This window comes from Lampetra fluviatilis, chromosome 21 (assembly GCF_964198595.1).
Source record: "Lampetra fluviatilis chromosome 21, kcLamFluv1.1, whole genome shotgun sequence".
In the NCBI taxonomy this organism is placed as follows: domain Eukaryota; kingdom Metazoa; phylum Chordata; class Hyperoartia; order Petromyzontiformes; family Petromyzontidae; genus Lampetra; species Lampetra fluviatilis.
The window spans coordinates 1,550,985-1,577,970 of NC_136295.1; the positions used below are offsets into that span (position 1 = coordinate 1,550,985).

The following is a 26,986-nucleotide window of genomic DNA, read 5'->3' on the forward strand; positions in this document are numbered from 1 at the left end:
ACACAAATTTGATATTGGTTGTACTAAATTGCTGCGACACCATATTGACACGGGTGACAGCGCGCCAATCCGCCAAAATCCCTTTCGGTTGAGTCCCGCCGAAAAGGATCATGTCAAATCGGCCGTTGATGACATGCTAGCCGCCGATATCATTTCCCCTTCCAACAGCCCGTGGGGCGCGCCGATCGTTTTGGTGAAAAAACACGACGGCTCACTGCGGTTTTGTGTCGACTTTCGGCGATTGAACAAAATTTCTGTGGCAGATGCGTACCCGCTTCCTCGAATGGATGAGTCGCTCGATGCCTTGGCGGGGGCGCGATTCTTTTCCACCCTGGATTTACTTTCTGGATTCTGGCAGCTTCCTCTGGATGACGAATCCAAACCTAAGACTGCTTTCCGTACACCGCAAGGCCTCTTCCAATTTAACCGCTTGCCGATGGGCTTACATTCTGCGCCAGCAACTTTTCAGCGGTTAATGGAACTGGTCTTGGCGGGCTTGCAATGGGATTCGTGTTTAATTTACTTGGACGATGTCATCGTCTTTAGCAAATCATTCGATGAACACCTCCAGAGGTTGCGTGCTGTTTTTCTCAAAATGCGGGCTGCCAATTTGAAACCGCAGAAGTGCCATTTGCTCCGCGAATCGGTGCGGTATTTGGGTCATATTGTTGGACGCTCGGGGATATCCACTGATCCCGCCAAAACGGAATGCGTCAGCTCCTGGCCGACTCCCACCTTGGTGGGAGAGGTCAGGAGTTTCATTGGGTTCGCGTCGTACTACCGACGGTTTGTGGCTGACTTCGCTACGATCGCGAAACCATTGCATGCCTTGACGTCCAAGGGAGTCAGGTTTCATTGGGGGCCGGAGGAGGAGGCTGCTTTTCGCGCCCTCCGGAATGCCCTGGTGGGGGCTCCGCCGTTGAATTATCCCGATTTCTCACAATCCTTCTTGCTCGATACAGACGCAAGTAACACGGGCATTGGGGGCGTGCTGTCCCAGCTCATTGGTGGCGTAGAGCATGTGGTGGCTTACGGTAGTCGGGTACTGTCTCCGGCGGATCAACGGTACTGCGTTACCCGTCGGGAATTATTGGCAATTGTTTATTTCGTTCAGCAGTACCGCCCGTATCTGTACGGTCGACGTTTCACCGTCCGTACAGATCATGCGGCTCTGCAGTACGCCCTGCGGGTTCAACAACCATCGGGGCAGTTGTCTCGATGGTTGGAGATTCTCCAAGACTACGACTTTGTCACCACATATCGTAAGGGCGTCCGCCACACGAACGCTGACGCCCTGTCGGGTTGCCACCCACTTCGGAATGCGCGTGCCTCTTGGGTTCGGGGCGTTGTAGGCCCCCGAACGTGACCACCGATTCGGTCCTCGTGGCCGCCGCCGATGCGCCTTCAGCTTCGGGTCCTATCGAGCAAGAAGGGAGGGATTCGTTGCTGGGGTTGTCGGTTGCGGAGTGGGGACGCCTCCATATGGAGGACACCTCCCTCCTCGCTCTGCGCCGTCGCACCGGGGGGGTTGGTCAGGGGGTGGCGAACGTTGACTTGTGGGGGTTGTTCCAGGGGCTTTTAATGCACTGGGACGGGAAATCCTGCCGCCAACGGCTCGTGGTGCCTGCAGCATTGAGGGGTAAGGTGGTATGGGCTGCGCATGAGCGGCTCCTGCACTTGGGGGTTCACAAGACCTTTGCCATGCTCCAGCTCGATTTCTTCTGGCCGGGCATGGCAAAGGACGTGGGGGATCTCCTGGGGTCGTGCACGCAATGCGCGCAGCGGAAGCCACCAGCGAGGGGGTCCAACCCTCCGCTGCAGTCCATAAAGGTTTCCCGGATTAACGAGCTCGTTGCTCTGGATATTCTCGGGCCATTTCCCGCTACACCCAGGGGAAATAGGTATTTATTGACAGGGGTCGAATACTTCACGAGATGGCCCATGGCCTGGCTCCTGGCCAACCAGTCGGCAGCAGCCATCGCGGAGGCCTTTGTCCAGGGCTATGTCCTCGACAAGGGTGCTCCGGAACGGCTGCTGACTGACCAGGGTAAGAATTTTTCGGGGAAACTCCTCCGCGAGGTGTGCGACCTCTTGGGTACGGAGAAAATTCGGACCTCCCCATATCACCCACAAACTGACGGGATGGTGGAACGGCTGCATCGGACTATCACGTCCATGCTGTCCCAGCAGGTATCGGAATCCCAGACAGATTGGGACCTTCGCATTGCCGGTGTGTTACAAGCCTACAGGATGGCTCCCCATGCGGCCACCGGATTTTCCCCTTTCTTTTTAATGTATGGCCACGAGGCTAACCCGCCTGTGACGACCCAGCTGAAGCACTCGGCGCCTCAGGCGAAGTCTACATTGTCGGAACACGTTAAATTTAACATCGGCAAATTATCTGAGGCGCGGGAAGCGGCCGTGCAAAATTCTGAACTCCGCCAGAAGGCGAACGAGAGGCTTAGGCTGGGGTGGGTACATGTGTTCAAATGGAAACCGGGGGACAGGGCATGGTTGCACTGTCCCCAGGTGCCGCTGGCGACCTCGTCAAAGTTGGTACGGCCGTGGCGGGGGCTCGTGGAGGTCGTACAGGTCTTGCGGCCGCAATGTGTACGCGTCAAATGGGGGAGGCGTCGGTGGTACGTGCACCCCTCCAGGTTGAAACCGTTCATTGCGCCGCCCCGTGGTTCGCACACACACACGCATGGCCAAACATGTGAGGGGTCCGCCGACTCCGCGACGTCGCTGCTTTCGCCTAACCTGATATCGACTGTTCCATCTCCAGGTGCAACAGGAGTGACGGGTCCACGACCGCCAACCCCTCCCGGGAGGGTCGGGGGTCACTCGGCAGCGAAGCCAGACTCTCTCGCACCCGGACCGTCAACAACCGCCACTGAGCGTGCCGGGACGGGCCCTTGTGACGGGCCCGCCGCGAGAACGCGCGCCAAAACGCGCAGACTTTTGTGAGGTCGGCCGTTGGGGGGCCCTTGCGGATGGTGGGGGGAGGCGTCCGGAGCGCGTGTATATATGTTGGTTTTGCAGAATGGGGTATTTATTCGGGGGGGTGCGTCGGGTTATTTTTTTCTTCCTGTTTCCTGTTGCTGTTGTTGTTGTTATGGTTGTCATTGTTCTTGTTAAAATTACGCGAGGCACACACGGTTTTGGGGAGGGATGCACCTTTATTCTGATTTTCTTGCAGCCGGGGACGGCTGCGAGCTGTGCAGGGGGGGGTGATGTAGAGGTGTAATTGTGTATGGGCACGGATGGCTAACAAACACAAGGGGCGTGGTTAGGGCCGTACACAGAGGAGGTGCTCACACCGACGTCCGCACCTGCATCCCCCACGGGCCCCTCCCGGGGGCCGAGTACTATAAAAGGTGGTGGGCCGGAGGGCTCGAGGTCGAGTATTAGCTTAAACCAGCGAAGAGCGAAGACCAGCTAGAATAGGCCCCGGAGCTCCCCTGGCTCGCTGTCCTTGTCAGGGCCGACCAGGGCAAGCCGGTGGCGTGGCCCCGAGAGCCCAGACTGACGTTCTTATAAGAGCCGGTCTGGAGACTCAGGGTGCCGCGATCCCAGCTTGACCAGGGCTGGGATAGGTAGCCTCCCCTAGCTCTGTAGTGGAGGACTCGGGCGTAGGTTAGTGGGGTTAGATGTTGCGTCTCCCTGTTAGACGAGTGAAGGGGACGATACCCCTATAAGTGCTGTGTGTACCCGTTACTGTGCACAAGTTGGTGTTAATAAATAAGTGTGCCTCCGACTCTGTCGTCAAAGCCTCCTGAATACTTACTACACAATGATGCACAAATCCACAGGGCATTGATTACCAAAATCAAATCAAATAACAAGAGCATTAAAACTGCCCAAGTAATTAAAACGATAAAAATACCGTACATTGCGAGAGTATCTGATAAACTAGCCAGATGTTTTGAAAAACAAAACATCCGAGTCAGATTTGGCACAGTACATAAAATTCCAAATGTAATACTGTATCTGGTACAAAAGATGTATTACCGAAGCTACAGGATTAACTGCACGTGTGGTAAATGTTATGTTGGGCAAACAGGACCAATGATCAGCACGAGACTAAAAGAACATCAGATAAATATAAAATTATCCCAAATGCAACTGTCAGCAGTAGCAGAACACGTGTGCCAACAAGGACACGCAATTGATTTTGATGTTGAAGTATTGTGCAAAACTAGCTACTACTGGCCAAGACGAATTAGAGAATCTATCGAAATTGAGAGAAATAAAAATAACTTTACTGTTCGGATAGCTACCGTTTTAGTGCTGCATGGAAGTGAATAATCAAATAATACTTTATTTAAATGCATGCTTACAAACGGCAGCGTACTTCAATAGGGATTACCGTTGGTAGGGCTATTTTAATAAACACAATAGACAGGAAGGACAAGTTTAAAGCGCTCCCATAATGCACATGCATAATGTACGTTGCCTCAGTAATCCCCCCCCCTCCATCATTGCGCAAGAGCGCAGAAGGGTGGTCAACACATCTACGCCTCTATATAAGAAATGGAACAGTAAAACTTCTGCACAAATCTGGCTGTCGTCTGATGAAGCTAGTTGTAATTACTGGCGGAACGTCGTGCTCAGTTTGTAAATGTTGTGGCTTGGCTCTCCAACACACCGGTGTGCTGTACTAGTGACGAATTGGCCACGTTCTGTTTACGTGACAACCCTTACTAGTTGGCTGTCGGGTGGTGGCAGGTTTTAACGACACATTTATATATTTACGCGATCTAACCCAAAAACCTCTATTATGGATATATACATAGTGTTGGATATGATGGCCTGATCTTTTTACACAAACAAATGGATGGAGATGAAATGCGAACTGCTATGTCCAGTATGAAAAATGCATCTTACCAGACGGGTGGAAGGAAAGACGGTTGGCTGGATGTGGTCCCAGGTTCAGTGTCATTGTCGCAGTACCTTTACGGACATCCCATACTTTGATCACTCCATATGAATCGCAGGATGCTACGGTGTCACCCTACAAAACAATGTACTTCCCATTATAAAAGATACTGAAAGAAGGCTCTCACATGGACCCAACTAGCAGCACTGATATTGTCATGTCATGTGCAGGCCATGAATATTACCTTAAGGTTGAAAGTGCCATGGTTGCAGGAGTGCAAATGTCCATAAAATATCTGTGCACATCTTCCCTGGAAGAAAAGTTTCACATTATCACACATTACTGTACAATACGTAAATGGTTTGTGATTATAACAAATGCAATGCCCTCTCCATCATCGTTAATATTTACGTGCAACGTGCTTCTCAGTAAAAAGTTAATCCAGAAACACAAAGTAAATTGATTACATTGCCACATCTTTCGAACAATACGAAAACAATAAAGTCTTTAAAAATAAAGTAAAATGCTGAACGTGAATGCATTACATGTAACTTTACCGTTCGAGCATCCCACAAAGACAGGGTTTTGTCAGCTGAGCTGGTGAGCAGCGTGTTGGAGTAAGGGAGGAACTCCACGCTGTTGACAGAGTCGGTGTGGCCTCGGAGCGTCTGGCGACATCGCTCGCTGCCACAACACAGACGACAGACTTCACAATCGTGAGGAAAACGCAGCGATTGCAGAAGAAGAATTCGCCTATTATGCTCCACTAATTGTACAGGGTTTACATGATCGGAACGGTAAACATCCAATTAACATGTAATGTGAGGATATATCCGGGTCGTTGACGGATTATAACTCGTCACGATGATTGGCTCTGCCGGTCCTGGTCCATAGCCAATGGGGGGAAGCCTAGGGGCGTGGCCCTGACGTAATGGAAAGGTGACAGCTGTTTGTAGAGGATTGGTTCTGCTGGCTTTAGCCACAGCCAATGGGGAGACGAGTCAGGGGCGTGGTCCCGGGAGCCTACGGTGGAGTCTGGAAGATTCCATAGAGGCTAACCAGGATTGGTGGAAATGTACCACATGACCCGGGTATTAAATAGGGGTGGAGACGAACAACACGTGGTCAGAACTGGAACGAACGGAGGAGGAGGCCACGCGAGAGTGGGGGTCCAAGTTGCCACGTGGCTGCGCGCGTCTCTCTCTCTCTCTATCCCTCTCACGCTGCCTGTTAGCAGCGTGAAGGAAGTGCTGTAATGAAAAGCGAATAAAGACTGGATTCCAGAAGTCGCCTCAATGACCTTTATTACAAATACAAGAGTGGACAACTAGTAAATAAAAGAGGCGTTCTTCTTTCGCATTGGCCGATGTAGATGCAGAGTAACAACTACAATTTTACATTCAGGTTGTCAAGCCAGATACCCGTGTAAGGAGCAGTGGAGTGTATCGCTGTGATGTCTCCTTCGTATTTGTAGATCGGGCATTGCGTCGTGAGATGTTGTATGGTCTGTTCTGGATGACCACAGTCGCACACTGGAGAGTTTAGTTTTCCATTTGTGCATCAGTTATCTGTATCTGCCATGTTTTGTGAGGATGCAGTTCAGGGTGGACCATGAGCTTCGTGAAAGATAAAAACCTAGGGATCGCATGTGTATCGCTGTAATGTCTAAAGAGGTGATACAGTTGGTTAACAAATAACTACACAAGAACAGCTGAAGAAGCCAGTGTCGCCATCAAAACATTGTACTTCCCATGTAATAAGACACTGAAAGAGGGCTCAATTTTATATATTTATATCAGCATTACTACAGTTGTGTCATGTGCAGGCCATGAATACTACCTTGAATATTACCATAAGTCTAGACCGACAATCGGGGCTGTGGAATATTTCCCAAATCCTTCAGCAAATTTATCAGACTATAATATGCATATTATTTGTCTTTGTATATGTTAGTCATGTTAGAAAAGGTGTCCTTTGCCAACGAGTCAAAGTGATTTTCTGCTCAAATGAGCATCGAAGCATTGATTCTCATCTCCAGTTGACAGCCCTGAGTCATTGATGGATATTCCACATTCCTATGGCAGGGGAACCTCTCTCCAAAGGACAACTACTGTTGTGTTTGCCCATCAAAACCCAAATTTACAATTATTTTAAATGATCTTATATATTTAATCTCATGCAAATATGTGAAGCACTTGATTTTTTTTCCATATTTAATTTCAACATTGTTATAATAAAAATACTGAATTGACATTAACATGTAAAATATACATATCTAAACTTTCAAAATCAAAATTCCTGTTTTTTTCATAATTGTGTTATCTTTTAAACTGAAAAAAATTGGAAGCACTTTGTTGTGAAATCAAAACAAGTGCCACGTTGCGCAATTGCCTGTCTTAATTTTGCCAAAATACAGTGGAACCCTGGCAAATCAGACCCTGGCTAGACAAACCTTGGATAGCTGGATCGCACGAGGTCGGCTAAATAACGAAACAGCTTCATAGCTTCCATGCACCTTTGCTCAAATTTATTTTGATGGCCACTTTAGAGGAATAATCTCCACTGCCTCTTTCTGTGCCTCCCTCGCCCTGCACTGCACCACACAGAGCGATCATCTTCACTATAACTTGCAGCTTCCATTCCTCCCTTAAAACAACCCCCAGTGGTAGCAGCATTGGTGACTATCCTGTTCTGATGAGTCCAAATATAAAACGAAAGCAGTCCACAGTTGTCTGTATTACTGCCTTATTTTGATGGTGAACTAACATAAGAGGTCCACAATGCACTTCAGCTGGAGCTGCTGATGTATTCTTTGGATAATGCACAGAGGTCGAGTGCGTTTTATACTTGTATGTGTATCGTTTGAAACGTATGGCCCACAGTGTTTGATGTCCGTACTCCACTATGATTCCACAAGTGGTGGGACAATCTCTGCTGGTGGGACAAGTGGCCAATATTCTAAGTGCTCACCAGTAGACAGTGGACTTGACAGGCCTACCCTAACCGGGAAGTGTTTCTCTCAATGTGTGTATATATTAATATAGAGGGCCTTCTGGGGAACTAGGCAGGACAATTAGGTAGTTCAGCACAGGGGTTGGGACGGTGCATGTTTTTATCCATTGAAATTACCTGGAATGTCAAAGCATCTTAAGAGTTCCTGAAAGGTTTTCTCTCCAAAAATCAATCATATTTTCACGTTTGCCTAATAACAAAACAAGCCCAAGGCTCTTGACTATATTCTCTTCACTTTATTCCCAGCTCTGTATTAGTTATTCTCTATCTCCTGACCACTATAGACGACTAAATATTAACAAAAACTATGACTGTGCGAATAACTGATTAAAACAACTTCATATAGGAACCTAACTATACACTAATATATATAAATGTTTGAGCTCATCACCAACATGACCAGCTGTGATCAAATCAGAATATTTCCACACGCGAAGGCCTCACCTGTTGACATCCCAGACCTTGCTGGAGTTGTCCATGGAGCTGGAAGCGATGAAATCCCCACACGAATGCCAGCAGCAGCCCCACACGGCGTGACCGTGACCCTCCAGCGTCAGTACGCACACTCCTTGCGAGAAGTCCCACACCTTCACCGTCGAGTCACCGCCACCTGTTGCCAAGTTGGTTCCACTGAATCGTGCACAAGTGTGCACGTGAACCGTTAAATTACACAAAGTCGTTTTTTTTTTTACAATGCTTATATAAGCACGTGCCGTTTATGTTTCATAAAAGGACTATAAACAGACAACTAGTTTCATCCGAAGTTAAAGCACATTTATTCCATCTGCTAATCGGTAGATCAGAGTATTCGTTAAACCAAGGCACCTTTGGGACCGCTTTAACCTCTCCGAGTCTCATCAGTAGGGTGCAACTTATTAAATAAAAAAACAACTGGGATGCCTGATGTTACAGGCGAGAGACGTGAGCAGAGTGCAGCCCAAAGACTGCCTTACAAATGAGTATTTGATTAATTAACAAAAAATTATTTGCTTCATTGCCAATGTATGCGTTAACTGTTCAAGTATTAATAAAACAAATTAGGACATTTTCAATTTTCTTAAAAGGGATATATGTAACTAATTACAACTGCCTTAGAACTTCCACAGTGAGCAGTCCATCACCTTGCGTCTGAAGGGAACTCCTGAGAGATGATACCGACATATTTACTTGAGAGGACACGTTAACATAACTCTTTATCCACACGAGGTGAAACACCATCATATGGCCTTCTAAGTCTCACACATTAATATATTGTCTTACTTCTTGGAGCATAATTAGGTGAAAAAGAAAATGTTATGTGTCGAGTCTTATTGTGCAGTCATTGAAAATTATCTCCCTCTATGTACCATGTCCTATTTCAAACACATCGTGGCCTTCAGCTTAGCTGTCCGTAATATTACATACTTAATTTTCCGCCTTTACCCACACATTACACCTATAATTTTCCCGGTCAAAATTTAAGATTATATTGAAAATAATACCAAGGGCGGCTGCCCTAATTTGACCCCAGGATCTTGGTAATGCTGAAGTAGTTCCTTTGGAAAAGCAAGCGACAGTGCAAAGTTCATCCATAAGACGACGATTGGCATTTTAAATCTTAAAATGCATTTTAAGTTGATGATCAACTTTTCACTTCAGTTTTAAAATAAGGATACTAAAACATTTACTCATAACAAGTGTTGCAAAGATAACCTCAAGTGATGCAGCAATGTTGCGAAATGCTGGGATGTTTTACGTACGTTGGATTGAAATCGCAATCTCCAATCCAATCAGTGTGGCCCTGGCCAGTCATGATGATGTCCCCATTAGGAATGGACCACATCTTCCAAAGTTGATCATCACTGGCTGTGACGAGAATCTCTTTACGAGGGTGTAGCGCCATGCTAGAGGAGAGAAAGAGATGGCATTGTGAGTCCAGCAATCATTTGGCAAAACACAGTAAACTGTCTACCATATAATGTGTTTCCATTTATATGAAATATATCTATTTTTATGCTATGTCAGTAAAATCTGCTTACATTTAATGTGAACTCAAATTGTGTGAACAATGTGATATGGCATGTGCTGGGGTGATTTTTACACTGGAATTTAAAGTTATTTAAAGCGAACGTCACAAACCTAACACTACGTGCAATGTCTTCACACCACTTACAATTGAACGTTACTTTTCGGTAGGGTCACGTGGTGTGTGACGATTGCTTGATCGTCACGTGATTGCTACGATACATTTTTCATAATCGTTGGCCCAGCCCCCATTGCCTCACCTTGACTTTGATTAGCTGCCACTGCACTTAAAGTTTACTTCTTTGCTATAAAGTTATACCCGGCTTATATAGCTACGTGTTAACTTTACATCCCCGTGACGTTACTTAAGTGTGGCTTAAGTAGTCTTCTGTGTTAAATTGCGTGGGTTAAGTGACCCATTGTAAGCCCATCCTGAGCCTTAAAAGACGGGGATGTCCATGTCAGAGTGAATAAACTTTGTGGAGCTCTTGTTTGAGGGCAGATAATTCTGAAACCATATGGTCTAGCTAACAATTACGACTCATGAAATGTGGCCACTTCGTAACAGGGATGTCGCAATATCGCATCTCCAAACCCCTCGCCTCCGCATTTAACTTGCAATATTTCAGTCAGATCTCAGGTTCCAGTTTTTTGTAATGCACAAGAATTCTGATACATGTTCCATGAATCCTGAGTGCATGCCATTTGCAATTTTTTGCACAGTGCACTACAATAAAATTATTTTATTGTGAAAGAAGCTGTGTAATTAAATTCCTCCAATTACAATGCGTCATTCAGAAAAGGCATTATGGTTCTAAACTGTAATAGATTCTAAACTGTAAAAGGAAAACGTTTGCATAAGCACGCATCTCTACCAGGTCATGTGCAGTATGTACCATTACAATAAAGTTATGTTAGGGTTAGGATTAGTTTTATTACTTGCACTTCCAGCTGGCATTGCAAAAATATATGTAGTTTTAACACAAAGGCTTTCACGACCAATATCATTCATAATAAAGGTTTTTGGGTTAGATCGCACAAGTAAAAATACGTCGAAACCCTCCACCACCCGACACAGCCAGTAAGGTTTGTCACGTAAACAAAACGTGGCAATTAGTTACTACTTCAGCCCACCGGTGTGTTGGAAAATAAATCCACAATATTTACAATTTGAGTACGATGTTTCGCTGGTAATTACTATTTTGGCAAATCGCCTGATGACGCTGGATGAAATTACCAGCGAAACATCGTACTTCAGATAACCGTTTCAGATAATCGTCACTGGTGTTAGCCGTGAACGGGAATCGAACCCGGGTCGCCGATTTTGTAGCACAGCGCGCTGACCGCTACACTACCATTCCCCACTTTATACACACACAGACATACGTAATAGGGCTGTATAATGTGCAACGGTTGACGTGAGTGCCAAGCACCTGCTAACAGGCATCTCGTGTGCCTTGAGCGTCTGGGAAATCCGCAGCGAGCCACTGCGCATCGCGTCACTTGGCTGCTTTTGCACCTGGCCCAGGAATGGATTGACCCGGGTATCCACGGGGAATTCTGAATCCTGCAATGTGGGAAATATGCACCGCAAAAGGAGGCTTATTAATCGCGTCTCTAAAAACACAAGTTATAGTCTTTCTTTAACATTTGTTACAGAGACTGTGTTGCCATTAGAGTCACTATACTCTGGGAATGGATGGCTTATAGTAGACCAACGTTTCGTGTTCCGCTTAAAAACAAACAAACATAAAATGGCCAGCCTCTCTTGATTATACTAAAAGTGGACTGCATCACTCACTGTGAATAGATCGAGCAATATGGCAGGTCATGTAATGTGACAGAGAATGACTTGATGACGACATAAGAGATTGGTGCCAGAAATATGTGGCCACGACTTGAGCATATTGGCACAAGACGCAAGAAAGTGGAAACAAATGACGAAATGTGCAGTGGACACCTACGGCGCGTGATGACGATGATGATGAGTGGCAACGGTTTTATCGCGTAGTTTTACCTTGGCATGCCGCACTGCAGAGCTCTTCGCCGGCTCGTCGGCTGGTGCGATGCCCTGCTGCCGGGCTTCTCGGAGACGGCGCTGAGACGGGCCTTCCACACCAGTCTCTGTTGCGTCGTGAAAGCCTAGCGCGCGAGGACGCAACAGCCTACGGTTACGTGCTGTGCCGCACTAAAGCCACGGGTACAAGTTCTGGATGGCGATGCAATCTCTTATTTGTTGGGTGTGTTAACAATGATGCACTCATGTAATATGGGAACTTGAGGGTAGGGATGGTGAATCGCAGACGTCGCACGTGTGATACCCATCTGCAGTGAGACGTGGTGTCAGGGATATCAAATACAAAATCCGGAAAGAATGTGCATGATTTGGGTGTGGAGTTGAGGTGTTCTGTACATGTGTGCAATGCATTTAGTCTTGCCAGATTGAGTATTTTTTGTATGGGAAAAACCAAAGGATCTGGCAAGAAGGAATCACCTGAAAAAATATGAGACTTAGGGGATTTTCAAGGTGAATAAGTAACCATGAATATCCATCTATGGTGGTTCATGATTGCATTTTGAGCTAGCACACCATTCATTCTTGCTTTGCATTTGTAAGCAGAAAATGCAGCCAGTGCAGTTAAGCCCACAAAATAAGTTAATTTGCTTGAAATTCATGGAAAAAATAGGCAAGTATTTCAATAGCATTGAGATAAAAGATGGGACAGAGTCAAGCAGCTCACCTGGTGAGCAAGTGGAAATAGTACAACGCATGTACATTACACTAAAATATACTTCCAACTGGGAATTGACTTTAAATTATTTTGATGAAAACGGAAAAAAACCCAACATGCAATTATCTCATCCAGCTGGTATATACAGTTGGCAATGGATGCTGGAGCCACATTTCGCAGAAATTCTAATTTACATACAATGTGTCTACTTCACTCGTGTTTTTGTTGTTATTATCTGTAGTTTACAAGTGCGTAAAAGTTACCCTTTGTCAAAATTGTAAAGGTGGTAAAAGATAATTGAAAAAGTAGTAACACACCTGCAATTATTGGTGTTGGCTCCTCAAGCCCAGACTCTAGACTGTGTAGAGTGGCTTGCAGACCAGCAATCTAAATTGGACAAAAGTAGTATTCAGAAGTTCAATGATCATTTTTCACAGCAGTCACTTATGAATAGGCAGATCAGTGTCCACTGAGAACAAAAACAAACGGATCAATACAATGATGTGGGTATATACAAAAAAAATATTATTTTAAATGATCTCAATACAACAACTTTTAAAATATAATTTAGTCCAGAAAAACTAAGTATTATACTCAAGACACATTTGTATTGTCTGAGTAAAGAACCGAAAAGGGTCATGGAAGACTGACTAGGATGGAATAATTTCCAAATGTCATGCAGACAAAATATTGTCCCAAGTGTGAGGGACGTCAACCGCGAAAGGGACTTATTTAATATTTTACTTTATTAAGGACTTGGCATACGTAAAGATGTAACATTTGCCGAAGTGCGAGTCGCCAACAAACTTTGTCATACTGACACACAAACAACTACCACATCATGCGAGCTAAACGACGCATTGGACACCGATTGGGGGGAGGAAGCGGCAGTGTCTGATGCACTGCCACGATTATTATGTACAGTAGAACCCCTCTTAACGGCGGTAATTGGTTCTATGAAACAGGTCGTTAAGTGATTTGCGAGTATGGGAAATACATGTTCAAGTCTTCATTATTTCCAATAGCATTGAAAGTTACAATTTTTCATCCAAAAAACGTACCTTATTAGATTTAAACAATGGATATTAATATATAAAGATACTAACACCATTATAGACAATTCATATTAAAATAAACGTGGTTAATAAATGCATGAATTATTAATTACTGTACCTACAATTTGCCCGTCGTTAACAGGGGAATGATCGGTAAGTGAACACATTGGGCTCGATGGAGGCACTCCACCACTATACCCTACACTACTTTACACTATACACTACACATTGGGCTGTATGGAGGCCCGTCATTAAGTGATTAGTCGTTAACAGGGGTGGTCGTTAAGAGGGGTTCTACTGTAGCGTAATGTAATATCTCTGGTAGCATAGTATAAAAGCGTGTCTCAACTCTTGAGGGTTTGCTTGTGGAATCACTTAATGAGTCGACTGTGTTGTTACATTTTTGGTAAATGTCAATATCCAATTCCTACTTCAAAATACGAAAATGTTAATAATGAATAACTGTTACAAAACCCAATAAATAACAACCCAAGATTAATAGTAGTTACTTATTAAAACATAGGCACAACCAACTCACATTACATTCAACATCAATTACAAAAAGTTATTCACTGAAAGTTGATCAATGGGCTGTCTGATGACCATACAGAAATTAAAGGGTTTTTTCTACTGAACCAGAGGTAAAGAATCAAAGTCAGAATATTAATTTAGACTGGAGGAGGAATCCGATGAGCTATAAAGCTCTTTTTTTCACAAATCTCCAGTTGGGGTGCGTCAGAAGTACAGGAAAAGTAAGCAAATTGCTAAAACACATACAAATAAAACCCACTGAGCTTTTAGCTTATTTTTCATAAGCGACCTGGCCACAGCATATTCGAAGTGGCTTATTACGTGGAAGTGGCTTATCATGCGGAAATGTATAGCAGCAAAATAATATAAACGCATGTTTCTAAATGTGGAGGGAAAAACGTGAGGACCTGGAGAAAAAAACCCATGCGACCACGGGGAGAACATGGAAACTCCAAATATACAGGCGTCAGGGTTGTCGAACGGGCATCAGGGTCAGGATAAATTAGTGCTATCACACGGTGTATGAATGTATGTATGTATGTTGAACTGTAACACCGTATGTAGGCAACGGTGCTAATGAGAGGTGCCAGGAAGGACAACAAACTAAACGCAAGAAGCATTTTTTTAAGAAAATCAGTTCTAAAGTTAAAAAGAAATGAGTTTCTAATCTAGATTTAAAAGTGCATAGCTCCAGCGACTCCTTAATATCGTAAGGAAGATGGTTCCAGACGGCCGCAGAAACGCATGTGAAAGCGCGCGATGTGGTAACCCTCTTTGTCCAATGGGGCTAGCCAAAAGCCGCCGCCGCTGCGAGGATGACTGCAGTTTGCGTGATGATAGCCCGACCTGTCCCACTGCTCGGTCCCGCTCTAGCTTGGTGAGCATCTTCTCCTTCAGGGCAGCCTCATACTTCTCTCTCAGTGACCGGAGAGCTGGCTCGTACGAGGCATAATGCTTTTGCAATCTGAGGGAACAGACAACGAGCATGTTCACGGATTGCTAAATTTGGCTGTGAGAATCATTTCTTAAGTTTACCGGTGAGCTCAAACAACGATGGTTTGCGCCTTAAAATGCTCGTACACGTGGCTATATTTGTTACGTGTTTGGCTATGTCGGGTGAAGGAGGGTTTCACACCGTGAATTGTGCCAGATAGTTACACGACCCAAACATAAAAATCAATGATGTATCATAATACTAGCTGAGAAACGTACATGTTTAGAAGGTTGCTATAAATTAAGAAAACCAGTGAACAAATTATTAAATAACTTGTGAAGGAATGGATGACTTATAAGCATTATGACTGTCCTGATAATTTATTTTTACAGGCACTTAGGGGGACGACATTCAAAATTATTATCATCGTTTTTTACGCAGTAAAGCCTGCCAAGTTTTTGCAGTCGTGGCAATATTTGCCATCTACGGTATATTCAAATTGAGTAATTTAGCAAAAGACATTAAGTGATTATAATAAATTAAAAGAGTGTGTTATTAAATATAACTCGCTATCATGCAGTCGATCAGGGCAGCATATATAGAAATAAAGTGAGTAGTGAAAAATAATTTTATCCAGTTCAACATGTTATATATATTCAGAGAGGGGGTGAAAGTTTAGTTTGCAATTTTTTTTTTATAGACGCGAGGTAAGATTCTGCTGACACAGTAATGAGTTGTCATGATTTTTTTTGCCCAATGATTTTTTTTTTATAATCTTCATATATTTGGGTAAATTCAGAGCTACCTATTTTGAAAATGTACAGGCGTCGGAAGTCCTGGGTGAAAAGGGTGAGAGTCAAAACGTTCAAACAAGAGGTAGAATGCGAGAAGTGAAACACAGAGGGAACCAAAAAGCCAAACAGCGTCCACGTAGAGGCAGGCAAGAATCATAAAGTGAGACGTCTGGCTTCACCAAGGAGATGGGAATCGGCAGCTCGAATGACCAAAGAAAAATAATCACATTAACAAATGGAAATATGAATATAACATGCACATGAAACAATATCAGGTTTTACCCTTTATGGTAAAGATGTTCAAACACCAAATAGATACGTTTTGCATGGCATCAAGTCTGCATTAACCACACATACGTTGACGACAAGTTAATGTTTTGCCACCACTGTTGTGGTTAATGCAGACCTGATGCCTTGCACAAGGTATCTATTTGGTGTTTGAACATCTTAACATGTCATATTTTATTGCCAGAAAGGGTAAAAACCTATTCTCATTGTTTTATCTTCATCCACATGTCCTGCTCAACATAATGACCCACGGGGTAGTTAATGTCCATTTCCAAAGATATTTTGGTAACAGGAGACAAAATTCAAGTGCCCTGCTCAAGTGAGTGTGGGGGGAAAAGCTTGTCTCGAGTGGGAACCCTCAGACAAATGGGGAAATACCACATTTCCATGGTGGGGCTATTCTCCTACATAGGACATTCACTTGAAACAATTATGCAGCAATGGCAGGAATGCAGCTGTTGATCCAATGCACATTGGTTCAGTGACTCAGTGTTCCTACCAATACCAGTGGTTAGGAGCATGACCTTATCAGTGGATTATTAATATTATACATAGGCCCGTGTATAAGCACATTTTAACCATGTATCTTGTCTAATTTCTAATGCCAATCGTGTTTGTTCTTTTAATCTCAAGAGTGTGTCAGCATATACTTTGCAAATTATAGTAATGCCTTCTTACAATCAGGTAATATCTAAAATTTGTGAAAAAATAATGATTCTAATCATACAAGAGTATGTTCTTAACTATAACTCAACATCAGGCAGATTCATCATTACATACCTATGCCACACTCCGAAAGCTAAGGTACCTACGAGATATTCCTCCGCTACTGGACTACATGACTGCGCACAGGGAGTCTAAACGTAAAACGTGGGTGGGCCGTGCCATCACTTTTTTTCAACCACTGATTTCCCAAATATAATGAAATCTAGTTTTTGTTGTTGTATAGTTTACCTCTTGAGGTCGTTCAGCAGCCTGTTCTTTTCTTGCAGCACCCTCTGGTGGTGCATGCGGTGGTGATCCCTCTCTTTACGAAGGGTCACCAACGTGTCCTGCGTTTGTCTGCAACGCACACAATCCAAGTGATTTGTTAAAGCACAGATCATACGTACCACGCCATAGACCAGCGAGTGTTTACATTTACTAACAGGGTGGCCCAAAAACGTCAGGATGTCATAGGGTTATGCTTATTTGAACAAATGTTCAAACTGACTCCCATTAACATTAATGCATGCATGAATTATATTTTGAAATTAATTTAGGACTTGTTTTTAAAGGTTATAGCTGCCTTCTTTAGCATACGTAAAAATGCAACTCATTCGTCTTTAGACAATTTTCTCTCCATTTAAAAAATTCATCTAAAAATGAAAAATACTTTTTTATATATATACAATGAAAACAGATAAAATATTAACTTAAAGTAGAAACAATAAAAACTGTTTAATGCTAGTGTTAAAACAAATACAGCACCCTATGTGTCATGACTTTTAGGCCACATTGTATGTTTGAGAATTTTATTTTTCCATGTTAAAATTAATACATTGTAAGTCGTACTTTAAAACGAAATACAGTCAAAGCCATCTCATTCACAATATCAAATTGTTTAACTTAATTTTGACATACAAAACTAACATATGTGCAAGCAGAACTGCAGCATCCCCAGAGCACTTCATGACAAATCACAAATGTGCTGCTACTCACTAGGGCAGGGGTCAGCAACCTTTTAAAGAAGAAGAGATTTTTGTATTTGACCAAAATAGCTCGAGAGCTGCATCGCACACAGAGCTACTTGTACACAAACATAGCAGCAGCAATACTGCAGATGACAACACACATTCTGAATTAAATAAACGAAATTGGTGATGGAATAAACTGAGTCTATTAGTGTTTTCCCCCCTTAGTTATTCTTTATCAATACAGTTTGACTGTTGTACAAATCATAGTGACCCATTCCCTGCCATATTTAATTTGCTTCACGTCAAATTAAGTTTAAGATATAAGGAACAAAAACTATGGCTGTCACAAGGGGGCCGCCAAAGGAGTTGCATGCGGCTCCGGAGCTGCAGGTTGCTGACCCCTGAACTAGGTCAGCCGTAAAATACTTCACGATTTCCAGATACAGTAAAAGTTGTAGAACCCACAGAACCTGTGGATAACAACGATCTTCATATCAAAGGGCCAATGGATATGAGGAATTTCACTGCATAGTATAAACCCTCAAAAGCCAGCAATGTTCATGGTGTTGAAGAGATCGGAGGACCTGGTGGCATCCTGGAACTTGGCGAGGTCTCTGTGTAAGGACGTGAGTTTGTCGTGTAGCTCCTGGTTCTGAATGTAGACATCTGACACCGTTCCTCGCTCGGCCTTGCCAAGCTGTTCCTTCTCCTGCAACTCGTACCTGTCCAGGGGTTAAACACCACAGCGAGGAAACAGACACTGGTGTCACAACCTCACGATAGTTCATTTAACAACAAATGAATAATAATAATACCCCTATAACGCTGTGCGAATACGACGCCACCATGAAAATGCTTCCAGGATTGATAACAGTTCAAAACATTTCCTGCAGGTGCACAATACAGCATACCAGTTTGGAGTTGTATAGCATGTAAAGTATATGCAACCACATCTTAAGATTATGTACAGAGCAGTAGAATGTGGGTATCCTGGGGAAAGGAGGGTTAATAATTTAATTATTGACTTGAAGTTTTAATAACTGCAAGGGTCCATACTCTTTGTTTTTTTCGGTAAAGTCACTTAGGTAAAAAATGTAATAAAAAATAAATTTATATTTTGTTAATAAAGAAAAAGATGGACAGACAGGCGCAAAGAGAAAGGTTTTGAACCTGGACTTAAACAGGGGTAGGGAGTCGATAGTTGGGGGAAGGACGTTTCTGACGATAAGGTCAACAGTTTTTCAGTACCAAAAACACTGGAATAAAGAAGAAAATGTAAAAAAAATGTGATTTTTTTTTACCATTCGCTCTGAAAGCAGTCAAGGGTACGGCTCATGCCCATCCGGAACAGAAAATTGCGTACAAAGTCATCAATGGCCTCAAGTTGTCTTGCCACTGGGGGCTTTTCCCCCACGCCCTGCCGACGCACCTGTTGGAGAAACCCCCCCCCCATAAAAGTCAGACGTGTCACAAATTCAATCCCATTATATAAAATCAGGGGGTAGTGGAAATGTTAATGTCAAAATGTAATTCTGACCTACTGCCACAGCGCCCTCGAGTGGCATTACTGGGTTATGGCTTTCCTACCTTAACCAGCTTAAGGACTCGGTACAACATCTTTTTTCACATCAATCAATCCAATATGGTTTACGCGTCACATTGACCATGAAGCTGGAACAAAAGCATGGATCGCACTCAATTAAACTAAACAGAAGCTAAAATAAATGTGTTTCAGCTGCTCTTGAAAGAACTGGTTATCAGGGCTAACTGGACTTCAATTGGCAGACTGTTCCAGACCACCAGGGCTGCAGATGAAAATCTCCGTTCTGCTGTCCTAAGCCGAGTGGATTTCACACACAGCAGGTCAATGGCAAACCGGGCGTAGGTTTGGTGATGGTAGATATGGGCGCATGGCATTGCTCAGATTAATTGGTTGACCAGTTGTCTTTGCTATAGGAGTGAGCACTGCGACATTGAGCTGGACTCTCGCATGCAATGGTAACCAGCGCAGCTCCTTCAAAAGATGTTAAGAGCTTGAGAGATGGAGCCAGGCCAATGACTTCAGCGAGGGTATTTTTCAGACGATGGAGACGTTTGTTGAGGCCATCGGCTTTGAGGGGTTGAATTGTAGATTTTCGAGCATCAACCAGTGTCGTGCAGCTGTTGTACATTCTAAGAGCAAGTTTATTGTATTAGGACCAAAGTTTTCAAAGAAATGTGGAGCTGGGTATATATATTTAAGTATGTATGTTGAACTTCTTTCACACTTTACGTAGCCAACCGAGAGTAACATCAGCGTAATTGATGTACGGATACCCAGAAACTCTGTATGAGCTCACCTACTGGAGACATGTAAGCTGCAATAATGGGTGCCCAGAATGGATTCTTGTGGGATCACGAAATATTTTCGCGCCAATGCGGTGTTCGGCAGATTATGGGAAGAGCCGCGCAATTCCATTAATCCGCAAAAAATGTGGCGAATTACAGAAGAATTGCGGCACGTGACTCACGGCTAAATTAATACGCAATAAACTTGCGGATTACAATGTTGAGATCCAAGTCTAGAAACATGAAACGATCTTACCTCTGTATATCTCTGCCGCTCTGCTCCTGTAGCTCCAAATTAGCCCCGCTAACGTTTACAGAACATGGCTTGTGACTCGCGAAGCATTTTCAATATGCCGCATACTGGATTGCAGATTTTTGTATTTCTGCTTATATATAACTAAAATAAATAAGGCATGTATGTTGAACTCCTTTGACACCATACGCAGACAACGGTACTAATCGTATGTGTATATATATATCTGCATAAAGACTTATAAAACCAGTTTTCTTACTAAATTAATGCATGATATTGCACACAAAGTTATGTCATAGTTTATCTTTGCTTAATTACGATGACCCACATGATCCCATCCGCGAGTCATAGTAACGGTGCATGTGCAAGAAGTAAAATAAAAAGGCATTGAAAAATATTAATTTTGTAGAGCGACATGCAACTGGAGTTAGGAAATATACTCTATACTCCAGGAAGGTTTCACCATTTATCCTCAGATTTCGATGTGTGAAAGTGGATGTTGTGATACTCGAAAATCCCTCTCGTATCTCTTTCAATATGTAAAATAGAATTGAGTGATAAATATGGGAAAAAATCCTTACAGTGGCTTGCACATCTTCACTCAGCTCCTGAAGGCTCCTTACGGCAAAGTCAAGGTCTTCATCAGCGTCCTGTGCACTGCCTTCATCAGCAATGGAGACCTATGGACGATTGTAATTGAGGCAAAGTATCATTCACATGTTAGCATGCTTAAACAAAAACAAACGCAAAAAACACTCGGATGTCCCTAAAGAACTGTATTGTGGTCCAATTGTTCATAAACTGGTGCTTTCTCTATGACGCGCACATTCCAAGTGCTTTTTGTACTCGTGTTTGTGTTGTTTGAAGCTTGCGATTTAACGCCCTTCACTCTTTATCTATTATGGTGGGTTTTTTCTCATTTGCAGATTTCATAACACTTATCACACTTCGGCTTTAAAATTAATTTTACTTTCCGTACAAAAAAATAATAATTTCCATGAAAATTTAGTATTTTACTTCGTATTTGATGCTACTTACAGCTAAATAAAATTCAAATTGCAATTTAACATGTTTTTATTGTCATTGGTGATTTTGTCCAGGCCATGGACACGTTGTGCATGATTTATTGAATTCTCTACAAGAGTAAAATCCACATTCTCACTTTTGTAAAATAAAAAAACTGGGTCACTGTATATTGATATGGATAATAACTTTTGGGAAGATGTAAACGTGCAATGTTTGCATAATTAATCGATGTTTTCCTTAAAAATACCCATAACATACGAAAGGGTAACAAATTTTAGGATGCATAGGTGGACTGTATCAAATGTAAACAATATTCACTTTTAAACTTTAAAGAGTGCATGTCGCAGTTATAGATTTTTTATACTGAATTGATACCCAAAAATTATCTACAATCCAGAGATATGCACCCACCTCTTCATAGCGGTATTGATCTTCAGCATCATCAGTGATTGTAACCTCTGTAATAAGGAGTCAAGGTAATAGAGAAAGCATATCCCATCTCTGTACACGGCACTCTTTTTCTGTTGGTAAACTTGTTAGAAAGATGCTTTCATTTTATTGGCATTAAAAATAAAATCGCGTCGCAGGTTTAATATCAGAATAGACACGCTATCTATATTTGTTGATTACATTTAATCCAATACAGAAAAATACTCTCTTTAAAACCTTCTACATTGGTCAGTTTTATTTGACAAGGTGGGGTTGCGTACATTACCTAGCACCACATACATTGTAATGCACAATGTTGACATCTAACCAAGGAGGCAGGTACAAAGCCTCAAGGTTCAAGTCCCACAAGGCTCCTTGGTTAATACTGCGGGATATTAACCGTAGCATAATTTCCGTCTGTTTCAGTCGACCTTCAAGATTCCACGATGTCGTTCAGAGGACAGGAGGTGGGTGGCCAGCACCACGCCCGACTGCCTTTGTCTCCCTAGTGGGGTGGTTTACTCACCACACCAGGTACTCATTTGAGATCGAGCAAATCTAGGGGAGGCCCAGGACCAGTTCAGATAATCGTCACTGGTGTTGGCCGTGAACGGGAATCAAACTCCGACAAGAGCAAATAGCAGTGACTAGACCACGTGTGTATGGCCTTACAATCTGTGCACTTAGAACACTGGTTGACTTGTGGAGGTAAAAATAATAAAAATCCCATACATTAATGAACAATACTGCCTTAAAAGTTCATCTATGTGCTATGAGGAAGAGCCAATGTCTGAAACGTCACCTAAATATATATTCATATTTCCATTTTCAGGCCAATGTAATTGAGGTTTTTTTTTACTTTGGGACTTTTTGCCAGTATCAAAATGATTAAAAATAAGAAAAGTTTTACCCTTTCTGGCAATAAAACAGGTATTATCATGTTCGAACACCAAATAGATGCCTTTTGTAAGGCATCAAGTCAGCATTAACAACACGTACTTGTGGTGAAACATATTCAGTTCCAATAAAACAAGGTAACTTTCCCCTTAACAGAATAACAACCCATGGTGGTGACCACCAGGCTAACTACACTAGTTACAACGTAACTGCTACTATGGACCGGGACCAGCAGCTTCGGCCCGGGTCCACATGTTGGAGACTTGTTGAACAGAGAATGTAGACGAAGGGTTTATTCCACGATGAACAACAACCCTGGACCCTCTCGGGACTCGGCTTATATTCTCTGTGGCGTGGCCGGCTCTGCCCCTGGCCACGTCCACCTTCCAGAATCCTCGGGAAGGATCTGGGTCCCAATCACGTGACCACCCCTAGCCTCCTCTTGGGGCCCCTTTGTCAACTTAACTGGTCACGTGTCCATCCGGGTCAACCAGAGTGCCATGGCCTCACATAACCTCATCCTTCGGTTGGCACCCACACACTGTCCTGTAGGGTCGGCACTGCACGTAAAGCGTGGTGCCATCTAGCGCGATCAATCAGCGATCACCGGGTCCCTCTAGGGCTGGTACTACACCCACACCATTGTGGTATCCGCAAAGTTTATACACCGCACGCCGTGCCCCTCTCGGGCCGGCACTGAACCCAGCATTTTGACATCCAGCGACATCACAACACATGCAAAAAAACATGCTATGATAATAGGCATGCTCTGATAATATATGTATTGTCTTTGAATTGCATTGTCTTTGAACCTATTCTTATTTTTCATCATTTTGATACTGGTACAAAGGTCCCAAAGATATAACTGCTAGACCCGAGCTAGAAGTGCTCTGCTACTTGTATTGTCTTTGTACTGGTCGTCTTTTGGCGTTCTCTGGTCTGACACTGGTGAGACAAGGACATACAGAAGGCCAATCAGTATCAAAGACAATGCAGATAGTATCAGAGCAGGTGTTTGCACGTTCACCACAAGTATGTGTGGTTAATGCAGACATGATTCATTGCAAAATGGATATATTTGGCGTTTAAACATCTCTGCACCTCCTGTTTTATTGCCAGAAAGGTTAAAACCTATTCTTATTTTTCATTACGTGTTTTTATTTGTGTACCACTACCAACGCAGTATCACCAAATCGTTTACTTTTGGAGAAGGTATGAAGATGCGGCGATTAAGCCTGCGATAAATGCAGAATCACGTTAACAATCATCTAGTCATACGTTGCCCAAAACAATCATTAGCGTTGTGGAAAATAAAGAAAATAAGCAACGTCTCTCCACATGAAAAAAGGTTATTTCTGGGAGTACATGATTTCAGCAGCATTAACTCAAGACAAGCAAACTCTGGACCTGCATCAACACGCAGTGTCTCAACAGCAGTCAGGCTTGCTTGAATCAATGGACGTACACATGTACATTGTGGCTACGGTGCACGTGACACCCGCAGCCACACGAGGTCGCTAGATTCAATGCGATCGTAAATATTGTTCACATAGAGCAGTGGTTCCCTTAGTCTGGTTCCCGGCCCACCGGTGGTCCGCGACGGTCTTCCAGGTGATCAGCGGGGCTGTGATGCAAACGCAGGCTGATCCGGACAATAATGACGTTTATACATTTTGTTCAGATATTAATTAACATTTTACTTCTTGATTTGAAGCTTTCGTGACTGTAGGAATCCACTCTCTTTGGTTCTTTCAGTGAAGTCACATAGGTAGAAAAACAAAATATAATATATCACGACGTTTCGATCGCAACACAAGCGGTCGTCATATTCACCATGGAAGTGGAAAATGATGGCAAGCTACCATTCCTGAATGTTTTGATCGAGAAGAGTCCTGATGGCTCGTTGGGACATTCCGTCTATAGGAAAGCGACCCACACGGATTCCTATCTGAAGCCTGACTCCCACCACCTTCCGGCCCAGAAGAACTCCCTCATAAAAACACTACACCATAGGGCCCGCTGCTTTTCCGACCACCGCCACCTAGCCAGTGAACTGGAGCACGTACACCAAGCCGCCAACATGAATGGATACTTAGACCGCACAATCTGCAAAGCTGTATCCCCAACATGGGGAGACAACCATCTGAGGACCCAATCAAAACCATCATCTTGCCATACAGAGGTGTTACCAAAAATATTTCCAAAATCTTAAACAAACACAAGATCCAGGTCCGATTCAATACAGTACCCAAAATCCGTGATTTTATCCCATCTGTGAAGGATGTCATTCCTGACATGCAATACCCTGGTGTCTACAAACTAAGTTGTGTCTGCGGCAGCAGTTATATTAGGTAAACGAAACGACATGTTTCGGAAGCGCAAGGAAGAACTGTAGACAAGCAGGGAAGGAAGGATGCAATGAGCCGACGCCATCAATTAATTGCCCCGGCTCTGTGTTCCTCTATATAGTAAGATAGGCATATATGTCGAACTTCGGTCAATGAATGACTGTTAACATGTGGGAGGAAACCAGCGCACACGGTGAATACCCAAGCATGCGAGGGGGGAACACTTTATCCCATACAGATGTAACAGACCCGAGTCCACATATTTTCTGTACAGTACTCCCAGGGAAAGGGAGTTTCACACCGTGTCAACCCACACGGTTCACCCGTATTCTTGTACAGGGAAATTTAGTTGTCAGGTCCATACGGCGTACAGCTGTTTCAATACGGGGAAAACATTTATTTTGTCTATATGGGACTTTGTAGGATGAACATTGAGATTTATAAGTGGCACGGGGTGACCAATAAGGTCTGCATTGTTCTGTAATAAGGTAGGGCACCGATAAGAGGTTGACAGGTATGGAGTTTCGCAAGATTTTCGTGGATCCACCAACCATTGCTGCCGCCCGCAGTGCAGGATTCGCTGCGGAAACCACGCGCACAGCACACTCGCGTCGACAAAAACAAAACACAAAGCACACAAATTATCTGGTGATGCTGTCGCCTGGCGCGTTGGCAGCGGAGCACAAACACAACTGACACGAAGGGCCCATTGCCCGAAACGTCGCCTGTTATACCTTCCACGTTCAGACCGCACACGCGCGCACGGCGTTGGGGACCGCGCAGCAGCAGCAGCTGCTCAGTTTAGTGACGGCCAAACCCCGCGGCGTGGAGGGAGGCCGCGGACGAGGGGGATCAGGGGGGATGGGATCAGGGGGATGGGATCAGGGGGATGGGATCAGGGGGATGAGATCAGGGGGGGATGGGATCAGGGGGGAATGGGATCAGGGGGATGGGATCAGGGGGACGGAGAGGATCAGGGAGAGGGGAAGAATCGGGAGGATCTGGGGGTCGGAGGGAATCAGGAGGATCAGGGGGGGTCAGGAGGATACGCTCCAGGTAGAAGGCGCCGTTCGCCGCGTCCGCCTCCATCATCAACGCCAGGCCGAGTGAGCCGAGCGCGGTTACCGTGGAGACCGCGTCCAGCGCGAGTCTCGCGAGATTTGTCTGCAGCCAACTCTCCAAGTCTCGCGAGACCTTCGTCAGCCCACTCCCTATGTGAATAAATAAAATCCCTATTCTAAACTTAGTTTTTATTGTACCAGGTCAGGCCCACTGAGCTACGTTGCTCTTTTTTTCAGAAGCGACCTGGTCACAAATGATAGCTAAACGAAGTTGGCCTATCACGTGGACATTTACAGCAGCCAAACACTCTAAACGCGTGGTGACGTTCATTCTTAATGTAAAGGGAAAACCCCGCAGGACCCAGAGACACAGAGAGAGACACACACAGACACCGCAAACTCCAAATATATACTAGGCATCGTGGTGGGGATCGAATCCACGACCTCCTGTACACCAGACGAGGTAGTTAACATCTCCTAGCCACCGCAGCGTCAGTAACAACACCGCGTTTGTGTGTGTGCGCCCCCTTAACGGGAACAAAATCAATAATCATGCAACCTTTTGGGCAAAAGTTTTTATTGAAGGCGCACAGGCCAGAGAGATAACGCGAATATAGTAAGAGTTCAAGACTGCACTTCAGAATCCGAATATTTATCTATACGGGAGGAGAAATCATATGAGCTGTAAAGCTCTTTTTCACAGGTAGGGGGCATGTAAGAATGTTACAACAAGAAACAA

The 26,986-nt window shown here is 44.0% G+C and overlaps 1 protein-coding gene across 1 annotated transcript in view; it reads right to left on the minus strand.

Moving 5' to 3' along the window:
* SPAG16 (sperm associated antigen 16) overlaps nucleotides 1-26,287 on the minus strand; it is a 65,164-nt gene extending 38,877 nt beyond the window's left edge. The window contains exons 1-15 of the mRNA XM_078865723.1: nucleotides 26,236-26,287; nucleotides 21,924-21,970; nucleotides 21,068-21,166; nucleotides 19,207-19,334; nucleotides 18,490-18,627; nucleotides 17,184-17,291; nucleotides 15,060-15,177; nucleotides 12,945-13,014; nucleotides 11,913-12,037; nucleotides 11,329-11,462; nucleotides 9,631-9,774; nucleotides 8,336-8,521; nucleotides 5,437-5,563; nucleotides 5,124-5,189; nucleotides 4,888-5,014 (exon numbers count right to left, since the gene is read on the minus strand). Coding sequence (XP_078721849.1) covers nucleotides 4,888-5,014; nucleotides 5,124-5,189; nucleotides 5,437-5,563; nucleotides 8,336-8,521; nucleotides 9,631-9,774; nucleotides 11,329-11,462; nucleotides 11,913-12,037; nucleotides 12,945-13,014; nucleotides 15,060-15,177; nucleotides 17,184-17,291; nucleotides 18,490-18,627; nucleotides 19,207-19,334; nucleotides 21,068-21,166; nucleotides 21,924-21,970; nucleotides 26,236-26,278 — 1,660 coding nt within the window. The 5' untranslated portion in view covers nucleotides 26,279-26,287. The remainder of the gene's footprint in view (nucleotides 1-4,887; nucleotides 5,015-5,123; nucleotides 5,190-5,436; nucleotides 5,564-8,335; nucleotides 8,522-9,630; nucleotides 9,775-11,328; nucleotides 11,463-11,912; nucleotides 12,038-12,944; nucleotides 13,015-15,059; nucleotides 15,178-17,183; nucleotides 17,292-18,489; nucleotides 18,628-19,206; nucleotides 19,335-21,067; nucleotides 21,167-21,923; nucleotides 21,971-26,235) is intronic.
* Nucleotides 26,288-26,986: the final 699 nt, after the last annotated feature.